Here is a 21,120-nt window from a genome sequence, read left to right on the forward strand (position 1 = left end):
TTTGATGAACCCAAGAGGCTCTGATTCGGTAGAAGGCAGCTTCATATGTTCATATATGTTCATATGTTCTATAGGTCTGGAGGTGAATGGTAATAGTGGGAGATCTCCAGGGCTCACCTGGAGGCTGGCAACAGAGGGGAAGGGCACACAGGAGAAGCTGTCCTGACCTCCAGTTCTCTGGAACCAGCCCTGCCCCCTCCTGCGTTAGTCCTTTCCCAGGTGTTTTGTAAACGGGCCTGCAGCACCAGAAGAAGAAGACTGCAGATTTATACCCCGCCCTTCTCTCTGAATCAGAGACTCAGAGCGGCTCACAATCTCCTATATCTTCTCCGTCCACAACAGACACCCTGTGAGGTGGGTGGGGCTGAGAGAGCTCTGACAGAAGCTGCCCTTTCAAGGACAACTCTTGCAAGAGCTATGGTTGACTCAAGGCCATTCCAGCAACTGCAAGTGGAGCAGTGGGGAATCAAACTCGGTTCTCCCAGATAAGAGTCCTTTTACCTTCCTCCCCTTCAACAGATATCCTGTGAGGTGGGTGGGGCTGAGAGGGCTCTGACAGAAGCTGCCCTTTCAAGGACAACCTCTGCCAGAGCTATGGCTGACCCAAGGCCATTCCAGCAGCTGCAAGTGGAGGAGTGGGGAATGAAACCCAGTTCTCCCAGATAAGGGAGCTATGGCTTACCCAAGGCCATCCCAGCAGGTGCAAGTGGAAGATTGGGGAATCAAACCCGGTTCTCCCAGATAAGAGAGCTCTGGCTGACCCAAGGCCATCCCAGCAGGTGCAAGTGGAAGATTGGGGAATCAAACCCAGTTCTCCCAGATAAGAGAGCTCTGGCTGACCCAAGGCCATCCCAGCAGCTGCAAGTGGAAGATTGGGGAATCAAACCCCGTTCTCCCAGATAAGAGAGCTGTGGCTGACCCAAGGCCATTCCAGCAGCTGCAAGTGGAGGAGTGGGGAATCAAACCCGGTTCTCCCAGATAAGAGAGCTATAGCTGACCCAAGGCCATTGCAGCTTCAAGTGGGGGAGTGGGGAATCAAACCCGGTTCACCCAGATAGGAGAGCTCTGGCTGACCCAAGGCCATTCCAGCAGGTGCAAGTGGAGGAGTGGGGAATCAAACCTGGTTCTCCCAGACAAGAGAGCTATGGCTGACCCAAGGTCATGCCAGCAGGTGCAAGTGGAGGAGTGGGGAATCAAACCCGGTTCTCCCAGATAAGAGTCTGTGAACTTAACCACTACACCAAACCCGGTTCACCCAGATAAGAGAGCTATAACTGAACCAAGGCCATTCCAATAGCTGCAAGTGGAGGAGTGGGGAATCAAACCCAGTTCTCCCAGACAAGAGAGCTATGGCTGACCCAAGGCCATTCCAGCAGCTGCAAGTGGAGGAGGGGGGAATGAAACCCAGTTCTCCCAGATAAGAGTCCTTTTACCTTCCTCCCCTTCAACAGACACCCTGTGAGGTGTGTGGGGCTGGAGAGGGCTCTCCCAGAAGCTGCCCTTTCAAGGACAACCTCTGCCAGAGCTCTGGCTGACCCAAGGCCATTGCATCAGCTGCAAGTGGAGGGGTGGGGAATCAAACCCGGTTCTCCCAGATGAGAGAGCTCTGGCTGACCCAAGGCCATTCCAGCAGCTGCAAGTGGAGGAGTGGGGAATCAAACCCGGTTCTCCCAGATAAGAGAGCTATAGCTGACCCAAGGCCATTGCAGCTTCAAGTGGGGGAGTGGGGAATCAAACCCGGTTCACCCAGATAGGAGAGCTCTGGCTGACCCAAGGCCATTCCAGCAGGTGCAAGTGGAGGAGTGGGGAATCAAACCTGGTTCTCCCAGACAAGAGAGCTATGGCTGACCCAAGGTCATGCCAGCAGGTGCAAGTGGAGGAGTGGGGAATCAAACCCGGTTCTCCCAGATAAGAGTCTGTGAACTTAACCACTACACCAAACCCGGTTCACCCAGATAAGAGAGCTATAACTGATCCAAGGCCATTCCAATAGCTGCAAGTGGAGGAGTGGGGAATCAAACCCAGTTCTCCCAGACAAGAGAGCTATGGCTGACCCAAGGCCATTCCAGCAGCTGCAAGTGGAGGAGGGGGGAATGAAACCCAGTTCTCCCAGATAAGAGTCCTTTTACCTTCCTCCCCTTCAACAGACACCCTGTGAGGTGTGTGGGGCTGGAGAGGGCTCTCCCAGAAGCTGCCCTTTCAAGGACAACCTCTGCCAGAGCTCTGGCTGACCCAAGGCCATTGCATCAGCTGCAAGTGGAGGGGTGGGGAATCAAACCCGGTTCTCCCAGATAAGAATCTGCACACTTAACCACGACACCAAAGTACAGCAGGCAGCTTGGTGGGGAGCCTGACTTGCCACCCTTCCCCTGAGCCAAAAGGGTTAGAAATGCACATATATGCATTTAAACGGGTCTGAATTTGCACCTGGCATGAGACTCAGTGTTGCTGTTGGAAGAGAAAGGCGCAGTGCCTTCATCTCAGCCTCCAGGAGAGGCGACAAGAGAGTTAGAATAGAAAGACAGGCAGACACTGAGGTCGCTATCCCCTTTGAAGTGTCGACTGGTAGCTCTCAGGGAAACAACTTCCTCCTTTCCGTTCTGCCCTCTCATGTTCTCTTCTGTGCATGCACCCCCCCCCCCACAAGAGAGGGAGCCCGTCTTTCTGTCTTTGGCACAATGGAGACAGGGGCCCCCTTTGGATCTGCATCCACCCAAGGGAATTAGATTCCTTCCTAGCTCTGTCTCCAAGCTTTACTATATAGAATGTAGTTCCTAAATAAAAGGAGTGTCGTGGTTAAGTGTGCGGACTGTTACCTGAGAGAACCGGGTTTGATTCCCCACTCCTCCACTTGCACCTGCTGGAATGGCCTTGGGTCAGCCACAGCTCTTGCAAGAGTTGTCCTTGAAAGGGCAGCTTCTTGGAGAGCTCTCTCAGCCCCACCTGCCTCACAGGGTGTCTGTTGTGGGGGTGGAGTTTGGAGAGGGGAGGGGCTTCCATGGGGTATCTTTCCACAGATTACACTTCCCAAAGGAGCCATTTTCTCTAGAGGAACTGATCTCTGTTGCCTGGAGATTAGTTGTAATCCCGGCAGATTTTCAGCCAATACCTGGAGGCTGATGATGGACTCTCCAGAGTCCCATGGTTTGTCCTGAGATGTTCTCCTCTTTCATCTGCGGTCACGAGCTCTCTGTTTCCTCCTCCCTTCCTCCAACCCCAACCCCTCTCTCTCTTGCTGTAGGGTGGAGCTTTCAAATGGGCTCTGCGTACCAGTTCCACAGTTGGCGGGTTTTCGTCCTGGTCTGTGCCTTCCCTTCCGTCTTTGCCATCGGGGCCCTCACCACCATGCCGGAGAGCCCCCGCTTCTTCTTGGAGGTAAACGGGCCCCCAAAGAGGGCGGGGTCCGACCGTTTTAGCAGTTGCGCTTTCCCTCATCTCAGAGGATGTTTTAAGGACATAAGAGAAACCATGTTGGATCAGGTCAGTGGCCCATCCAGGTCAACCCTCTGTGTCACACAGTAGGCAAATAAACCAGGTGCCATCAGGAGGTCCATCAGTGGGGCTAGAAGCCCTCCCACAGTGGCCCTCCACAAGCACCAAGAATACAGAGCATCACTGCCCCAGACATAAGAACATAAGAGAGCCCTGTTGGATTAGGCCAGTGGCCCATCCAAACCAACACTCTCTGTCACACAGTGGCCAAAAGACCCAGGTGCCATCAGGAGGTCCATCAGTGGGACCAGGACACTAGAAGCCCTCCCACTGTGCCCCCCTCCAAGCACCAAGAATACAGAGCATCACTTGCTTCAGACATAAGAACATAAGAGAAGCCCTGTTGGATCAGGCCAGTGGCTCCTCCAGTCCAACACTCTGTGTCACACAGTGGCCAAAAAACCCAGGTGCCATCAGGAGGTCTATCACTGGGGCCACTATAAGTCCTCCCACTGTTGTCCCCAGCACCAAGAAGACAGAGCATCACTGCCCCAGACAGAGAGTTCCAACAATTGTTGTTGTTCAGTCCCACGATCGAGTCCGACTCTTTGCGACCCCCTGGACAAAGTCACGCCAGGTCCTCCTGTCTTCCACCATCCTCCGAAGCCTGCTCAAATTCGTGTTTGTTACATCAGTAACATCAGTAACGCTGTGGCTAATAACCACTGAGGGACCTCTGCTCCATATGCTTATCCAATCCCCTCTTGAAGCTGGCTATGCTTGTAGCCACCACCATCTCCTGTGGCAGTGAATTCCACATGTTAATCACCCTTTGGGTGAAGAAGGACTTACTTTCTAACCCGACTGCTCAGCAGTGTGTGGTTGCAATAAAAAAGGCCAACGCCATGCTGGGAATTATTAGGAAGGGAATTGAAAACAAATCAGACAGTATCATAATGCCCCTGTATAAATCGATGGTGCGGTCTCATTTGGAGTACTGTGTGCAGTTCTGGTCACAGCACCTCAAAAAGGATATTATAGCATTGGGAAAAGTGCAGAAAAGGGCAACTAGAATGATTAAAGGTTTGGAACACTTTCCCTATGAAGAAAGGTTGAAACTCTTGGGGCTCTTTAGCTTGGAGAAACGTCGACTGCGGGGTGACATGATAGAGGTTTACAAGATTATGCATGGGATGGAGAAAGTAGAGAAAGAAGTACTTTTCTCCCTTTCTCACAATACGAGAACTCATGGGCATTCAATGAAATTGCTGAGCAGTCGGGTTAGAACGGATAAAAGGAAGTACTTCTTCACCCAAAGGGAGATTAACATGTGGAATTCACTGCCACAGGAGGTGGTGGCGGCTACAAGCATAGCCAGCTTCAAGAGGGGATTGGATAAAAATATGGAGCAGAGGTCCATCAGTGGCTATTAGCCACAGTGTGTGTGTATATATAAAATTTTTGGCCACTGTGTGACACAGAGTGTTGGACTGGATGGGCCATTGGCCTGATCCAACATGGCTTCTCTTATGTTCTTATGTTCAATTTTATTGAATACCCATGAGTTCTCGTATTGTGAGAAAGGGAGAAAAGTACTTCTTTCTCTACTTTCTCCATCCCATGCATAATCCTGTAAACCTCTATCATGTCACCCCTCAGTCGACGTTTCCCCAAGCTAAAGAGCCCCAAGCGTTTTAACCTTTTGTCATAGGGAAGGTGCTCCAGCCCTTGAAGCATTCATCCTTGAACATCCATCAGTCATTGCTGTAATTAGAATGCAAGACTTCCAAACCTTTCTGACACCTTGGAATTCTGATACAGCATTGTGGACACAGCCGCAAAATGGCTGCCACAACATGGTTGCTAGGTCACTTGACTGAGTGAGCCGATGCGGGGGGTGGGGGTGTACTCACTTGGGAGGGGGAAGGAAGATGAAGCGGGAAATAAACACGGTATTCCTGTCACTTTGGGGTGATGTAGGGACATCAGGAGTGACGGTCTAGTTTGTGGGCAAAACCCTATGGTAGAATTAGCTTCAAACCCCAGGCTGCGGTTTTCTGTTTTGCAGTGCAACTTGGAGGCTGTGTCTTAGCCCTGAAAATGTACTTTTTAAAATTTATGATTTCCCATTTGTTACCCACCCTCCCCAAGAATGGGAAAAAAGTTTGGAGGGCAGTTGGGAGAGCCCCAACAGTGTTTCTTGGTGATGCCAACAGATCAGCTGTCCTTGGCAGAAAAGAGGTGGGCATTTCCATTTCAGCACGTCCTCTTTGTCTTTCTAGAACGGGAAGCATGATGAAGCTTGGATGGTTCTGAAGCAGGTTCATGACACCAACATGCGAGCCAAGGGGCACCCTGAACGGGTCTTCTCGGTGAGTAGCGAAATGGGTGAAAGCCCTCCCTCAAATTTCTTGCACGGAATGTCCCTGGGATGGTTTCTGTGGACTCGAATGGTGCGGACTCTCCCCATCACAAAGGGCGGTCTCTTGAAGTCTTTTGCATCAGAGGAAATCACCTCTGTTAGTGGGACAGCCCCCTGAGTTTGAAAGTGACAAGAAAGAGAGACACATGCATTCCTTCCTTCCTAAGGGCTTTTCTTCATTCTCACTTGCATTGTTTATAAGTTCTTGCTTGTTTGGGGAAGATCACCATCTTTGAGTACTTGAAGGGCTGTCATCTAGATCAGGGGTGGCCAACGGTAGCTCTCCAGATGTTTTTTGCCTACAACTCCCATCAGACCCAGCCAGCACATGCTGGTTGGGTCTGATGGGAGTTGTAGGCAAAAACATCTGGAGAGCTACTGTTGGCCACCACTGCTATAGAGGATGGTGGAGAATTGTTTTCTGTGCCCCAGAAGGTGGGACCAGAACCAGCGGGTTGAAATTAAATCAAAAGAGTTTCCAGCTAAACATTAGGAAGAACTTCCTCACAGTGAGAACAGTGTAGGGCAGCAGTCACAGCAGAAGGGGGAGGTATTTGTGAAGTTCCTGCATTGTGCAGGGGGTTGGACTAGATGGCCCTGGGGGTCCCTTCCAACTCTTCAAGTACTTGAAGTACAAGTATATTGAAGATGGTGTGGAATTGTTTTCTGTGGCCCTAGAAAGTAGGACCAGAACCAACAGGTTGAAATTAAATCAAAAGCGTTTCTGGCTCAACATTAGGAAGAATATGTTGTAGAATAATAAAAATTGTTTTTACAAAAACAAACATTAGGAAGAACGTCCTGACCGTTAGAGCAGTTCCTCAGTGGAACAGGCTTCCTCCTCGGGAGGTGGTGGGCTCTCCTTCCTTGGAGGTTTTGAAGCAGAGGCTAGATGGCCATCTGACAGCAATGAAGATCCTGTGAATTTAGGGAGAGGTATTTGTGAGTACAGCTATGGTGAACCTGAGCAGTATAATAAAAAGTAGAGACATCACCCTGCCAACAAAAGTCCGTATAGTCAAAGCGATGGTATTCCCAGTAGTCATGTATGGCTGTGAGAGTTGGACCATACGAAAGGCCAAGTGCAGAAGAATAGATGCTTTCGAGCTGTGGTGCTGGAGAAGAATCTTGAGAGTCCCTCGGACTGCAAGAAGATCCGATCAGTCAGTCCTAAGGGAAATCAACCCAGACTGTTCCCTGGAAGGTCAGATGCTGAAGCTCAAATATTTTGGCCACCCAATGAGAAGGGAGCACTCCCTGGAGAAGACCCTGATGCTGGGAAAGACGGAAGGCCAAAGAAGAAGGGGATGGCAAAAGAGGAGACGGCTGGACAGTGTTGCTGATGTAACAAACACGAATTTGAGCAGACTTCGGACGATGGTGGAAGACAAGGGGGCCTGGCGTGACTTTGTCCATGGGGTCTCAAAGAGTCGGACTTGACTGTGCGACTGAACAGCAACAAAATTTGTGAGTTTCCTGCATTGTGCAGGGGGTTGGACTAGATAACCCTGGAGATCCCTTCCAACTCTAGGATTCTCTGAAAGCCAGAAATTTAAGATTTGAATTGTGATATTTGTTGGAGGATTGAATGAGTTGTATCAAAGAAGTAACTTGTTTGATCCGTTGTTGAGAGATTAAAATTAATCTTCTTCCTACCTGAGAGTTCCAAAGGAACGTTTTCAGGATGCTGGGACTGTTCAATTGCCTAAGCATTTAGGAGAGATGTGGATTGGCCTTCTCATTTTCAGTGATGAGAGAAGGGAAACTTTCCCACAAACTCTGAGATCGAGATTCCTCTAGAACAATATTTTTATTGTGCTTACACAACTGTTGCCACTTTAATTGAATAGATCATGACACATTCGGCATCAATTTGGTGTAGTGGCTAAGTGCGCGGACTCTTATCTGGGAGAACCAGGTTGGATTCCCCACTCCTCCACTTGCACGTGCTGGAATGGCCTTGGGTCAGCCAGAGCTCTCTTTTCTGGGAGAACCGGGTTTGATTCCCCACTCCCCCACTTGCACCTGCTGGAATGGCCTTGGGTCAGCCATCGCTCTCTTTTCTGGGAGAACCGGGTTTGATTCCCCACTCCTCCACTTGCACCTGCTGGAATGGCCATGGGTCAGCCAGAGCTCTCTTATCTGGGAGAACCGGGTTTGATTCCCCACTCCTCCCCTTGCAGCTGCTGGAATGGCCTTGGGTCAGCCAGAGCTCTCTTATCTGGGAGAACCGGGTTTGATTCCCCACTCCTTCACTTGCACCTGCTGGAATGGCCTTGGGTCAGCCATCGCTCTCTTCTCTGGGAGAACCGGGTTTGAGTCCCCACTCTTCCACTTGCACCTGCTGGAATGGCCTTGGGTCAGCCATAGCTCTCTTCTCTGGGAGAACCGGGTTGGATTCCCCACTCCTTCACTTGCACCTGCTGGAATGGCCTTGGGTCAGCCAGAGCTCTCTTATCTGGGAGAACCGGGTTTGATTCCCCACTCCTCCACTTGCACCTGCTGGGATGGCCTTAGGTCAGCCAGAGCTCTCTTATCTGGGAGAACCGGGTTTGATTCCCCACTCCTCCACTTGCAGCTGCTGGAAGGGCCTTGGGTCAGCCAGAGCTCTCTTATCTGGGAGAACCTGGTTTGATTCCCCACTCCTCCACTTGCACCTGCTGGAATGGCCTTGGGTCAGCCAGAGCTCTCTTATCTGGGAGAACCAGGTTTGATTCCCCACTCCTCTCCTTTCACCTGCTGGAATGGCCTTGGGTCAGCCAAAGCTCTCTTATCTGGGAGAACCGGGTTTGATTCCCCACTCCTCCACTTGCACCTGCTGGAATGGACTTGGGTCAGCCAGAGCTCTCTTATCTGGGAGAACCGGGTTTGATTCCCCACTCCTCCACTTGCACCTGCTGGAATGGCCTTGGGTCAGCCATAGCTCTGGCAGGAGTTGTCCTTAAAAGTACAGCTTCTGTGAGAGCTCTCTCAGCTCCACCCACCTCACAGGGTGTTGGGGGGGAGAAGGTAAAGGAAACTGTGACTGCTCTGACATTCAGAGGGAAGTGCAGGGTATAAATCCAACATCATCATCAACTTTCTCCGTCTTCTCGTCCTCCTCCTTTGATCATGAAACATTTGGAGATGAGAGGAGGGAAACTTTGCCACAAAATTTGAGGTTGAGATTCCTCTAGATAGAACAATATTTTTCTTGTGTTTACACAGCTCTTGCCACTTGAATCAAATAGCGCTCCAAAGAAGATCATGACACATTTGGAGCTAGTTTGGTGTAGCGGTTAAGCGCGCAGACTCTTATCTGGGAGAACCGGGTTTGATTCCCCACTCCTCCACTTGCAGCTGCTGGAATGGTCTGGGGTCAGCCAGAGCTCTCTTATCTGGGAGAACAGGGTTTGATTCCCCACTCCTCCACTTGCAGCTGCTGGAATGGCCTTGGGTCAGCCAGAGCTCTCTTATCTGGGAGAACCGGGTTTGATCCCCCACTCCTCCACTTGCAGCTGCTGGAAGGGCCTTGGGTCAGCCAGAGCTCTCTTATCTGGGAGAACCGGGTTTGATCCCCCACTCCTCCACTTGCAGCTGCTGGAATGGCCTTGGGTCAGCCAGAGCTCTCTTATCTGGGAGAACGGTGTTTGATTCCCCACTCCTTCACTTGCAGCTGCTGGAATGGCCTTGGGTCAACTGTAGCTCTCGCAGAGTTGTCTTGGAAGGGCAGCTGCTGTAAGAGATCTCTCAGCCCCACCAGTTGTATTCTCTCACCCGAGGCCCCTGCAAACCTGGAATCGGCCCTGAGCCCACCCCATGACACAAAGATCTGCAAGAGCAGCATCTTCTACCCCAGGTCACCCTCTCTTTTGTCTGTTTTCTTACAGGTGACTCATATCAAGACTATCAAACAGGAGGATGAACTAGTGGAGATCCAGTCTGACACAGGGACTTGGTACCGACGCTGGATGGTCCGTTGTCTGAACCTTTCGCAGCAGGTAGGTGTGGGGGACAGGGAGGGAATATGGGATGTGGCCCCCTGAATGGAGCCTCCGTGGGCTCAGAGAGCCAGTTTGGTGTTGTAGTTAAGTGGGCTGCTGGAAGGGCCTTGGGTCAGCCACAGCTCTCTTATCTGGGAGAACCGGGTTTGATTCCCCACTCCTCCACTTGCACCTGCTGGAAGGGCCTTGGGTCAGCCATAGCTCTCTTATCTGGGAGTACCGGGTTGGATTCCCCACTCCTCCACTTGCACCTGCTGGAAGGGCCTTGGGTCAGCCATAGCTCTCTTATCTGGGAGTACCGGGTTGGATTCCCCACTCCTCCACTTGCACCTGCTGGAAGGGCCTTGGGTCAGCCATAGCTCTCTTATCTGGGAGTACCGGGTTTGATTCCCCACTCCTCCACTTGCAGCTGCTGGAATGGCCTTGGGTCAGCCAGAGCTCTCTTGTCTGGGAGAAGCGAGTTGGATTCTCTATTCCTCCACTTGCACCTGCTGGCATGGCCTTGGGTCAGCCAGAGCTCTCTTATCTGGGAGAACCAGGTCTGATTCCCCACTCCTCCACTTGCACCTGCTGGAATGGCGTTGGGTCAGCCAGAGCTCTGGCAGAGGTTGTCCTTGAAAGGGCAGCTGCTGTGAGAGCCCTCTCCAGCCCCACCCACCTCACAGGGTGTCTGTTGTGGGTGGAGAAGATATAGGAGATTGTGAGCCGCTCTGAGTCTCTGATTCAGAAAGAAGGGCAGAATATAAATCTGCAATTCTTCTTCTTCTTCTTCTTCTTCAGAAGAACTCCCTTGTTGCCTTCCACACAGAGACTCCATGGCTATTAGAATGTTTGCAGACGTTCTGTGACCTTCTAGCAGGCAATGATGCAATGAGGACAGCAGAGATCCAGAGGGACAGATGGGTTTTGGGGCTCCTGTTGTAAAACCCACACTGATTTTTAACTCTTTCCCTTCCTGGAAACAACTCTCTGGTTTTGTTGTTGCTGCGTTTGCCGTTTCCAGGTCTGGGCCAATTTCCACCAGTGCTTCGCTCCTGAGTACCGCCGGGTGACCCTCATGATGATGGCCGTCTGGTTCACCATGTCCTTCAGGTGGGGCACTTGGGGGGCAACGGGGAGACTCCAGCAGGGAATGGCTGAGGGAGGGGGGAGGTGTTTTGAAAGCCATGGCAATTTTCACGTCTGAGTTGACATGTTCTGTCTTAATGGACCCTCGCTGTTCTGACCCAGCAGGGCTCTTCTCAGGTTCTTCTCAGGGGAAGGCCTCAGCCTCTCTGCCCTGTTGTTGGCCCTCCAGAGGAACTGGTTGGCCCCTGTGTGAGACAGGAGGCTGGACTGGATGGATCCTCCCTGGTCTGACCCAGCAGGGCTCTTTTGATGTTCTTCTCAGGGGAAGGCCTCTGCCCCTCTGCCCTATTGTTGGCCCTCCAGGCTGGCCACTGTGTGAAACAGGAGGCTGGACTAGATGGACCCTCATTGGTCTGACCTAACAGGGCTCTTCTGAGGTTCTTCTCAGGGGAAGGCCTTGGCCTCTCTGCCCTGTTGTTGGCCCTCCAGAGGAACTGGTTGGCCACTGTGTGAGAGAGGAGGCTGGACTAGAAGGACCCTCACTGGTCTGACCCAGCAGGGCTGTTCTGATGCTCTTCTCAGGGGAAGGCCTCGGCCTCTCTGCCCTGTTGTTGGCTCTCTAGAGAAACTGGTTGGCCCCTGTGTGAGAGAGGAGGCTGGACTAGAAGGACCCTCACTGGTCTGATCCAGCAGGGCTCTTCTGATGTTCTTCTCAGGGGAAGGCCTCAGCCTCTCTGCCCTGTTGTTGGCCCTCTAGAGGAACTGGTTGGCCACTGTGTGAGACAGGAGGCTAGATTAGATGGACTCTCCGTGGTCTGACCCAGCAGGGCTCTTCTGAGGTTCTTCTCAGGGGAAGGCCTCGGCCTCTCTGCCCTGTTGTTGGCCCTCTAGAGAAACTGGTTGGCCCCTGTGTGAGACAGGAGGCTGGACTAGATGGACCCTCCCTGTTCTGACCCAGCAGGGCTCTTCTCAGGTTCTTCTCAGGGGAAGGCCTCAGCCTCTCTGCCCTGTTGTTGGCCCTCCAGAGGAACTGGCTGGCCCCTGTGTGAGACAGGAGGCTGGACTAGATGGACCCTCCCTGGTCTGACCCAGCACACCTCTTCTGATGTTCTTTTCAGGGAAAGGCCTCGGCCTCTCTGCCCTGTTGTTGGCTCTCCAGAGGAACTGGCTGGCTCCTGTGTGAGACAGGAGGCTGGACTAGATGGACCCTCCCTGGTCTGACCCAGCAGGGCTCTTCTGAGGTTCTTCTCAGGGGAAGGCCTCGGCCTCTCTTCCCTGTTGCTGGCCCTCCAGAGGAACTCGTTGGCCCCTGTGTGAGACAGGAGGCTGGACAAGATGGACCCTCCCTGGTCTGACCCATCAGGGCTCTTCTGAGGTTCTTCTCAGGGGAAGGCCTCGGCCTCTCTGCCCTGTTGTTGGCCCTCCAGAGGAACTGGTTGGCCACTGTGTGGGATAGGAGGCTGGACTAGATGGACCTTCCCTGGTCTGACCCAGCAGGACTCTTCTGAGGTTCTTCTCAGGAAAAGCCCTCAGCCTCTCTGCGCTGTTGCTGGCCCTCCAGAGGAACTGGTTGGCCCCTGTGTGAGAGAGGAGGCTGGAATAGATGGACCCTCCCTGGTCTGATCCAGCAGGGCTCTTCTGATGTTCTTCTCAGGGGAAGGCCTCGGCCTCTCTGCCCTCTTGTTGGCCCTCTAGAGGAACTGGTTGGCCTCTGTGTGAGACAGGAGGCTGGAATAGATGGACCCTCCCTGGTCTGACCCAGCAGGGCTCTTCTGATGCTCTTATGAAGTCCTTGGCCTCTCTGCGCTGTTGCTGGCCCTCCAGAGGAACTGGTTGGCCCTGTATGAGACAGGAGGCTGGACTAGATGGACCCTCCCTGGTCTGACCCAGCAGGGCTCTTCTGAGGTTCTTCTCAGGGGAAGGCCTCGGCCTCTCTGCCCTGTTGTTGGCCCTCCAGAGGAACTGGTTGGCCACTGTGTGGGATAGGAGGCTGCACTAGATGGACCTTCCCTGGTCTGACCCAGCAGGGCTCTTCTGAGGTTCTTCTCAGGAAAAGCCCTCAGCCTCTCTGCGCTGTTGCTGGCCCTCCAGAGGAACTGGTTGGCCCCTGTGTGAGAGAGGAGACTGGAGTAGATGGACCCTCCCTGGTCTGATCCAGCAGGGCTCTTCTGATGTTCTTCTCAGGGGAAGGCCTCGGCCTCTCTGCCCTATTGTTGGCCCTCTAGAGGAGCTGGTTGGCCTCTGTGTGAGACAGGAGGCTGGAATAGATGGACCCTCCCTGGTCTGACCCAGCAGGGCTCTTCTGATGCTCTTATGAAGTCCTTGGCCTCTCTGCCCTGTTGCTGGCCCTCCAGAGGAACTGGTTGGCCCTGTATGAGACAGGAGGCTGGACTAGATGGACCCTCCCTGGTCTGACCCAGCAGGGCTCTTCTGAGGTTCTTCTCAGGGGAAGCCCTCGGCCTCTCTGCCCTGTTGTTGGTCCTCCAGAGGAATGGGCTGGCCACTGTGAGACAGGATGCTGGACTACATGGACCCTCAGAACATAAGAGAAGCCTTGTTGGATCAGGCCAATGGCGCATCCAGTCCAACACTCTGTGTCACACAGTGGCCAAAAAACACAGGTGGCATCAGGAAGTCCACCAGTGGGGCCAGGACACCAGAAGCCCTCCCACTGTTGGCCCCTCAAAGCACCCACAATACAGAGCATCCCTGCCCCAGACAGAGAGCTCCATCAATACGCTCTTGTTGATAGCCACTGACGGACCTCTGTTCCAGATGTTGATCTAATCCCCTCTTGAAGCCATCACTGCTCTGAACCTGCGGGGCTTTCCCAGTCTTCTTAACGCCCCATTCTCCCATCCCTACAAGCATCTGTTCTGCTAAAGCTGCTGCTCCCCTCGCTGCAAGGGGGCTCCCCTGCCAGATGTGGCCCCTTTTGGAGGGGAAGCTGCCGCCGTCAGTTGGCTGGGTCCACGGGATCCACCCTATGGGCCTCCCACCTTGCCTGTGTAAATGACACCTGAGAGGCAGGAGTTCTGTCATTCTGCTGCCATTCGAGCGTGAAATGCTTTTTCATTCATGCTACAAGGTGTTGTGGCACAGGAGGCATCAAAGGCCACTGACTGGGGCAGCGATGCGAGACGCCGGGCTTGCTGTGCGGCCCGTCGCTTCTCTTCTGCCCAAGCAGCTTCTCTGCAGATAGAAGTCAGAGTCTGGAGGAAGAGGTTCATGCTGGAGCTGCAGCCCCATTAATAGCAGCTCCACATCCCATTGGGCAAAGGAATCCCTGCCATAATTATGGGAGATCTCCAGGCCCCACCTGGAGGATGGCAACCCTAGCAGGGAAAGTGGTGCACTGATGGAAATCCTTTGATTAGCAGTTGCATTTAGGGTTGCCAGTCTGCAGGTGGGAAAAAACAAAAAGGCAAGCTGCTGTGGAAAAATGTCCCACAAACGGAACGCACTCTGAAGGCTAGAAAGGAAAGGAAAGGTCCCCTGTGCAAGCACCAGTTGTTTCCGACTCTGGGGTGACGTTGCTTTCACAGCGTTTTCACGGCAGACTTCTTACGGGGTGGTTTGCCATGGCTTTCCCCAGCCCTCTACACTTCCTCCCAGCAAGCTGGGTCCTCATGTGACCGACCTCGGAAGGATGGAAGGCTGAGTCAACCTCGAGCCGGCTACCTCAAAACCCAGCTTCCGCCGGGAATCGAACTCGGGTTGTGAGCTGAAGACTAGAACTGCTTATCTAATATAGTAAACCATTGCAAGAATATTTTCCTTTTACACAACTAAACGTCTTGTGGAAACAGAACAGGCAGGATAAACTCTCTGATACAAATCAACACTCTCTTAAAGGACGATTCCTTTTCTTGCCGTTCTGGTCTCGGGGTCTATTCCTGCTTGTTTGTAAACAAGACGAAGAAGACGGATCTCCTCCAATAACTTCATTTTAGGTGGTCAGTAACTGACAATTTTTCACTGACTGGTAGCCCTTTGGGGAATCATGAGAAGAGATCAGTTACAGACTAGAAGAGAAATTTAAAGTACATGGCAAAGGTATGTGAAGTATCTGGAGGTTTTTATTTTTCTATAAACAAAAGAATCTGGTTATTGAAATGTATTTTATCGCTATTTAGCTTTGAAAAAAGCCCACAAAGGCGAAAATGAGGCTTAAGGTCTCTGGAGAAGCTTTTTTTGCACTTACGAAATTTGATAAGAACTAATTGCACATCAAAGAATCTTCAGACTAGCTCCAGCACGCTTGAAGCTATTGGAGGAGGTCCGTTTTCTTCATCTTGTTTACAGCCAAGCAGGAATAGACAACAAGACAAGAATTCCAAGAAAAGAGCTGGCCCCTTAAGAGAGTTTTGATTTGTATCCTGCCTGTGTTTGCCTGTTCTGTTTCCACAAGAAGTTTCGTTGTGTAAAAGGAAAGTATTTTTGTAACGGTCTTACTATATTAGACAAGCTGTTCTAGTCGTCAGACTGTGTTTAGTTTGTGGGACATTTTTGCACAGTGGCTTGCCTTTTTGTCCCCCCCCCCCGTGTATTTCACTCGGTTGTCAAGTCTCCAGGTGGTAGCTGGAGATCTCCTGGTATTACAAGCTGGTCTCCAGGTTACACAGATCTGGAGAAAATCTGCTTGATCCTTTGTTGTCTGCTAGACATCAGTCCGATGAGGTGAATTAAAAGTTTCCTGGATGAGGTGGCTTATCCAGGAGAAAATGGCTGTCCCTTCCACTAGACAAACTAAGCGATTGCCTAGGGCACCAGCCTTCTGGGGGCTCCTAACTGGGCGCCCCCCATGTGACTCAGTGAAGGAGTTCTCCCATCCAAGTACTTGCCAGAGTTGGCCCTGCTCAACTTCCAAGATCTGGCTCTCCAGGTCAGGGAGCAATTTCAAGTTTTGTGCTTTTCATTTCCCCCACAATTCATCTGTTTTTGAAAACTGGTTCTCAGTGCAGGAAAGGGGGTGGCGGCAGAAGATAGCCTTGTCTAGGGTTGGCCCTGCCCGTCTGTGAAGGTGTTCTCAGGCTCACGGTTGAAATTCACCCCGGCTTTGGCTCCCTCAGACTGGGGCCAGGCGCTGTGCTTTCCTGCCACATCTGCAGAGGCGGACATGAGATGCTGTTTTGTAGCCGCATCGAGGCTCAGGGGCCAATTCCTTTCACCGGCAGAAAGGGGGCTAGTTAGTGACACAGATTGGTGGAATCCGACCCACCACAACACCCTGACTGGGAGACGGAGCCTCAGTCCCCAAACTAGGGTTGCCAATCCCCAGGTGGGGGCAGGGGATCCCCCAGTTTCAAGGCTCTCCCCCGGCTTCAGGGTCATCAGAAAGCAGGGCGGGGGGGGGATGTCTGCTGGCCACTCCATGATTCCCTATAGAGACCAATTCCCATAAAGTATAATAAAAAATTGCTCTGTGGGTCTCTGGGGCTCTGGGGGGGGGGGGCTGTTTTGTGAAACAGAAGCACCACATTTTCAGCATAGCATCCAGTACCTCTCCTCAAAGCATACCCTACGTTTCAAAAGGAGTGGACCAGAGAGTCCAATTTTATGAGTCCCCAAAGAAGGTTCCCCTGTCCTCCAGTATTTCCAAATGGAGGGAAGGCATTTAAAAGGTGTGCTGTCCCTTTAAATGTGATGTTCAGAACTCCCTTAGAAGTTTAATCATGCTTGTCACAGCCTTGCTCCTGGCTCCACCCCCAGTCTCCTGGCTCCACCCCCGAGGTCTCCTGGCTCCACCCTCAATGTCTCCTGGCTCCATCCTCAATGTCTCCGCCTCCTGGTTCCACCCTCAATGTCTCCTGGCTCCACCCCCAAAGCCTCCTGGCTCCATCCTCAGTCTCCTGGCTCCACCCCCAAAGCCTCCTGGCTCCACCCTCAATGTCTCCTGGCTCCACCCCCAAAGTCTCCTGGCTCCACCCTCAATGTCTCCTGGCTCAAGGTCCCCAGATATTCCTTGCGTCAGACATGGCAACAGGTGAACCTTTTTGTTCTCTCTCTTTTCCCCTCCTCCTTCCAATCTCTGTCTTCTAACAGTTACTACGGCTTGACCGTCTGGTTCCCAGACATGATCAAGCACTTGCAGAATCTGGAGTATGCCTCCCGCACCAAGGTCATCGACCGGGAGCAAGTGCACCACTTCACTTTCAACTTCACCCTGGAGAACCAGATCCACAGCCGCGGGGAATACTTCAACGACAAGTAGGTGCTGCAAACTGGGGGACCCGCAGGGGCCACGTGAGGGGGTGGGAAGGACATGGGGATGGGGGGGGGGCTTCCAGTTCATGCTCAGCTGGTCACAGCTGCAGTTGGACAAATGATCTGGCCTTTGCTTCTTTTGTCTTGTGACTGTCGAAAGGCAGCATGGCTTCCCCTCCCCCCAGAGGGGCATCTATTGGGTGAACATAAGAGAAGCCATGTTGGATCAGGCCAATGGCCCATCCAGTCCAACACTCTGTGTCACACAGTGGCCAAAAATTTTATATATACACACACACTGTGGCTAATAGCCACTGATGGACCTCTGCTCCATATTTTTATCTAAACCCCTCTTTTATGAATAAACAATTTTATTAGTAACATATGGTAGTAGAACTATAACTACAACTTATAAAAAGCTTAATATATATTAAGAAAAAGACCATCATTCTACCCCACATCTTACTTTCTCCCACCCCTCCCCCAATTACTTGACCCCCGCCAGTGTTATTTTCTTTAAAAAAACAGATATTAAAGGTACCCTTAACTATCAAGAAAAAAAACGAAACAAAAAAGAAACATAGGGAAGAAGAACCCCCTTCAAGAGTTATATTGTTATCTTAAAAATCTTAATCCTCAAAAATTGTCCAATGTCCTTTTATTTTCCACTCTTTCTCTACATATCTTCTGAATTTCTTCCACTCTTGGTTAAAAAGTTCTAAATCACAGTCTCTTAATTTTCTTGTTAATTTGTCCATTTCACTCCATGACATAACTTTCATAATCCAGTCCCATTTTTCTGGTATTTTTTCTTGCTTCCACAACTGCGCATACAATGTCCTAGCAGCTGAGAGCAAGTACCATATTAATGTTCTATCTTCTTTTGGAAATTTTTCCATTTGTAATCCCAGCAGAAAAGTCTCTGCCTCTTTATTGAATTCATATCCCAGGATCTTAGATATCTCTTGTTGAATCATTTGCCAAAACATTTTAGCTCTTTCACAAGTCCACCACATATGGTAGAAAGAACCTTCATGCTTTTTACATTTCCAGCACCTATCTGGCATCTTATTGTTCATCTTTGCTAATTTTTTTGGAGTCATATACCATCTATACATCATCTTAAAACAGTTCTCTTTAATACTATGACATGTTGCGAGTTTCATGGAATTTTTCCACAGATATTCCCAAGATTCCATCTTTATTTCTTTATTTACATTAATTGCCCATTTTATCATTTGAGATTTCACTACTTCATCTTCTGTAGCCCATTGTAAAAGTAATTTGTACACTTTTGAAATTAATTTCTCATTATCTCCAAGCAGAACTCTTTCCATTTCTGTTTGTTCTTTCCTTATTCCTTCAGCTTTGATATCATTCTCCATCAAACTTTTTATTTGTTGCATTTGAAACCAATCATATTTATAGTTTAGTTCTTCTGCAGTTTTCAATTCTATTTTCCCGCTTTGTATTTTTAGTAACTGGTTGTATGATAGTTGTTTTTCCTTGACTGTTTTGGCCGTTAACTTTATCACTTCAGCCGGCACTATCCATAAAGGTCTCCTCTCATCACCATATTTCTTGTACTTTATCCACACATTTAATAAGCTACTCCTTATATAATGGTGAGAGAAAAGACCGTCCATCTTCTTTTTTTCATAGTACAAATATGCATGCCAGCCGAATTTTTTTCCATGGCCTTCTAACATTAGAAGTTTTTTATTTAATAACGTTATCCATTCTTTTAACCATACTAAACAAATTGCTTCATGATACAGTTTCAAATCTGGTAATTGGAATCCACCTCTCTCTTTCGCATCTATCAGGACTTTCATTTTAATTCTAGATTTCCTCCCCTCTTGAAGGTGGCTATACTTGTGGCCGCCACCACCTCCTGTGGCAGTGAATTCCACATGTTAATCACCCTTTGGGTGAAGAAGGACTTCCTTTTATCCGTTTTAACCTGTCTGCTCAGCAATTTCATCGACTGCCCACGAGTTCTTGTATTGTGAGAAAGGGAGAAAAGTACCTCTTTCTCTACTTTCTCCATCCCATGCATTATCTTGTAAACCTCTATCATGTCACCCCGCAGTCGACGTTTCTCCAAGCTAAAGAGCCCCAAGCGTTTCAACCTTTCTTCATAGGGAAAGTGTTCCAGCCCTTTAATCATTCTAGTTGCCCTTTTCTGGACTTTCTCCAATGCTATAATATCCTTTTTTGAGCTGCGGTGACCAGAACTGCACACAGTACTCCAAATGAGACCGCACCATCGATTTATACAGGTGCCTCTCTCTTGAGAGCCAGTTTGGTGTAGTGGTTAAGTGCACGGAATCTTATCTGGGAGAACCAAAATTGATTCCCCACTCCTCCACTTGCACCTGCTGGAACGGCCTTGGGTCAGCCGTAGCTCTCGCAGAGCTGTCTTTGAAAGAGCAGTTTCTGGGAGAGCTTTCTCAGCTCCACCCAACTCACAGGGTGTCTGTTGTGGGGGGAGAAGATATAGGAGATGGTGAGCCACTCTGAGTCTCTGATTCAGGGAGAAGGGAGGGGTATAAATCTGCAGTCATCATCAACTTCTTAAGAACATAAGAGAAGCCATGTTGGATCAGGCCAACGGCCCATCCAGTCCAACACTCTGTGTCACACAGTGGCCAAAAATGTATATATATATAAAATGTGTGTGTGTGTGTGTGTGTATATATATATATATATATATATACACACACACACACACACTGTGGCTAATAGCCACTGATGGACCTCTGCTCCATATTTTTATCTAACCCCCTCTTGAAGCTGGCTATGCTTGTAGCCGCCACCACCTCCTGTGGCAGTGAGTTCCACATGTTAATCACCCTTTGGGTGAAGAAGTACCTCCTTTTATCCGTTCTAACCCTATTGCTCAGCAATTTCATTGAATGCCCACGAGTTCTTGTATTGTGAGAAAGGGAGAAAAGGACTTCTTTCTCTACCTTCTCCATCTCCATTGTTCTACTTCAACAGGGTGTCTGTTATGGGGGAGGAAGGGAAAGGAGATTGTAAGCCGCTCTGAGACTCTCAGATTTGGAGTGGAGGGTGGGATATAAATCCAATATCATCTTCTTCTTGGGCAGGTTCATAGGCCTCAAGATGAAGTCGGTCTCCTTTGTGGACACCTTGTTCGAGGAGTGCTACTTTGAAGACATCACGTCCAGCAATACCTTCTTCAAGAACTGCACCTTCATCTCCACCATCTTTTTCAACACAGGTGAAGTCTGAAAATATACTGAAAAACAATGGAACGTTAAAGGACATTTGGTGATCTTTGGCAATGGTTAATCTTTAAAGAAACTATATATAGATTACAGTTTAAAAAAAAATAGAATTATTGGATTATAACTTTTGTGTTTACTTGCTAACGACGAAGAAGAAACAACATGAAGATGGATCATATTTATAACCTTTGGGCTTTTTAGAGAAAGTTTCTTTAATCGATAGAGTTTATTACCTTATAACAAATTAAATTAAATAGTAATATGGAGATGTTTGTTAAGGGGGAACTGCTGGGGGTCACCAAAAAGGGGGCTGGGGTGGAGAAAATGTGATATATGTGTATTAACATTTAATGACAAATCATAACATACCATTACAATATATTACATTATAATAAATTGTTTTAACCACAACGCAGGTAAAGTCTGGTGCTCAGGCCTTGTGCTGCTAGAGCCAGGTGTGAATTTCTCTCTCTCTTGCATCTGCAGTAACAAGCAGGAGACTGGTGGTGAGCCACAGAAGTAACAAGTGGACTGTGCATAAATTTGGCAGGCTGTATCCTGTACATAAAGGGCCCCATGGCGCAGAGTGTTAAAGCTGCAGCCTGAGTTCGATCCCCAGCTGTAGCTGGGTTTTCTGATAGCTGCCTTGAGGTTGACTCAGCCTTCCATCCTTCTGAGGTCGGTCAAAGGAGTCGCCAGCTTGCTGGGGGGAAAGCATAGAGGACTGGGGAAGGCAATGGCAAACCACCCCATA

At 50.1% G+C, this 21,120-nt stretch overlaps 1 protein-coding gene across 1 annotated transcript in view; it reads left to right on the forward strand.

The window, feature by feature from the left end:
* Positions 1 to 21,120, forward strand: part of SV2A (synaptic vesicle glycoprotein 2A) — a 62,528-nt gene that overhangs the window by 21,196 nt on the left and 20,212 nt on the right. The window contains exons 4-9 of the mRNA XM_060256559.1: positions 3,242 to 3,375; positions 5,715 to 5,804; positions 9,724 to 9,834; positions 10,841 to 10,929; positions 16,951 to 17,115; positions 20,226 to 20,359. Coding sequence (XP_060112542.1) covers positions 3,242 to 3,375; positions 5,715 to 5,804; positions 9,724 to 9,834; positions 10,841 to 10,929; positions 16,951 to 17,115; positions 20,226 to 20,359 — 723 coding nt within the window. The remainder of the gene's footprint in view (positions 1 to 3,241; positions 3,376 to 5,714; positions 5,805 to 9,723; positions 9,835 to 10,840; positions 10,930 to 16,950; positions 17,116 to 20,225; positions 20,360 to 21,120) is intronic.

The sequence above is a fragment of the Heteronotia binoei genome, chromosome 1 (genome assembly GCF_032191835.1).
Source record: "Heteronotia binoei isolate CCM8104 ecotype False Entrance Well chromosome 1, APGP_CSIRO_Hbin_v1, whole genome shotgun sequence".
Classification (NCBI taxonomy): domain Eukaryota; kingdom Metazoa; phylum Chordata; class Lepidosauria; order Squamata; family Gekkonidae; genus Heteronotia; species Heteronotia binoei.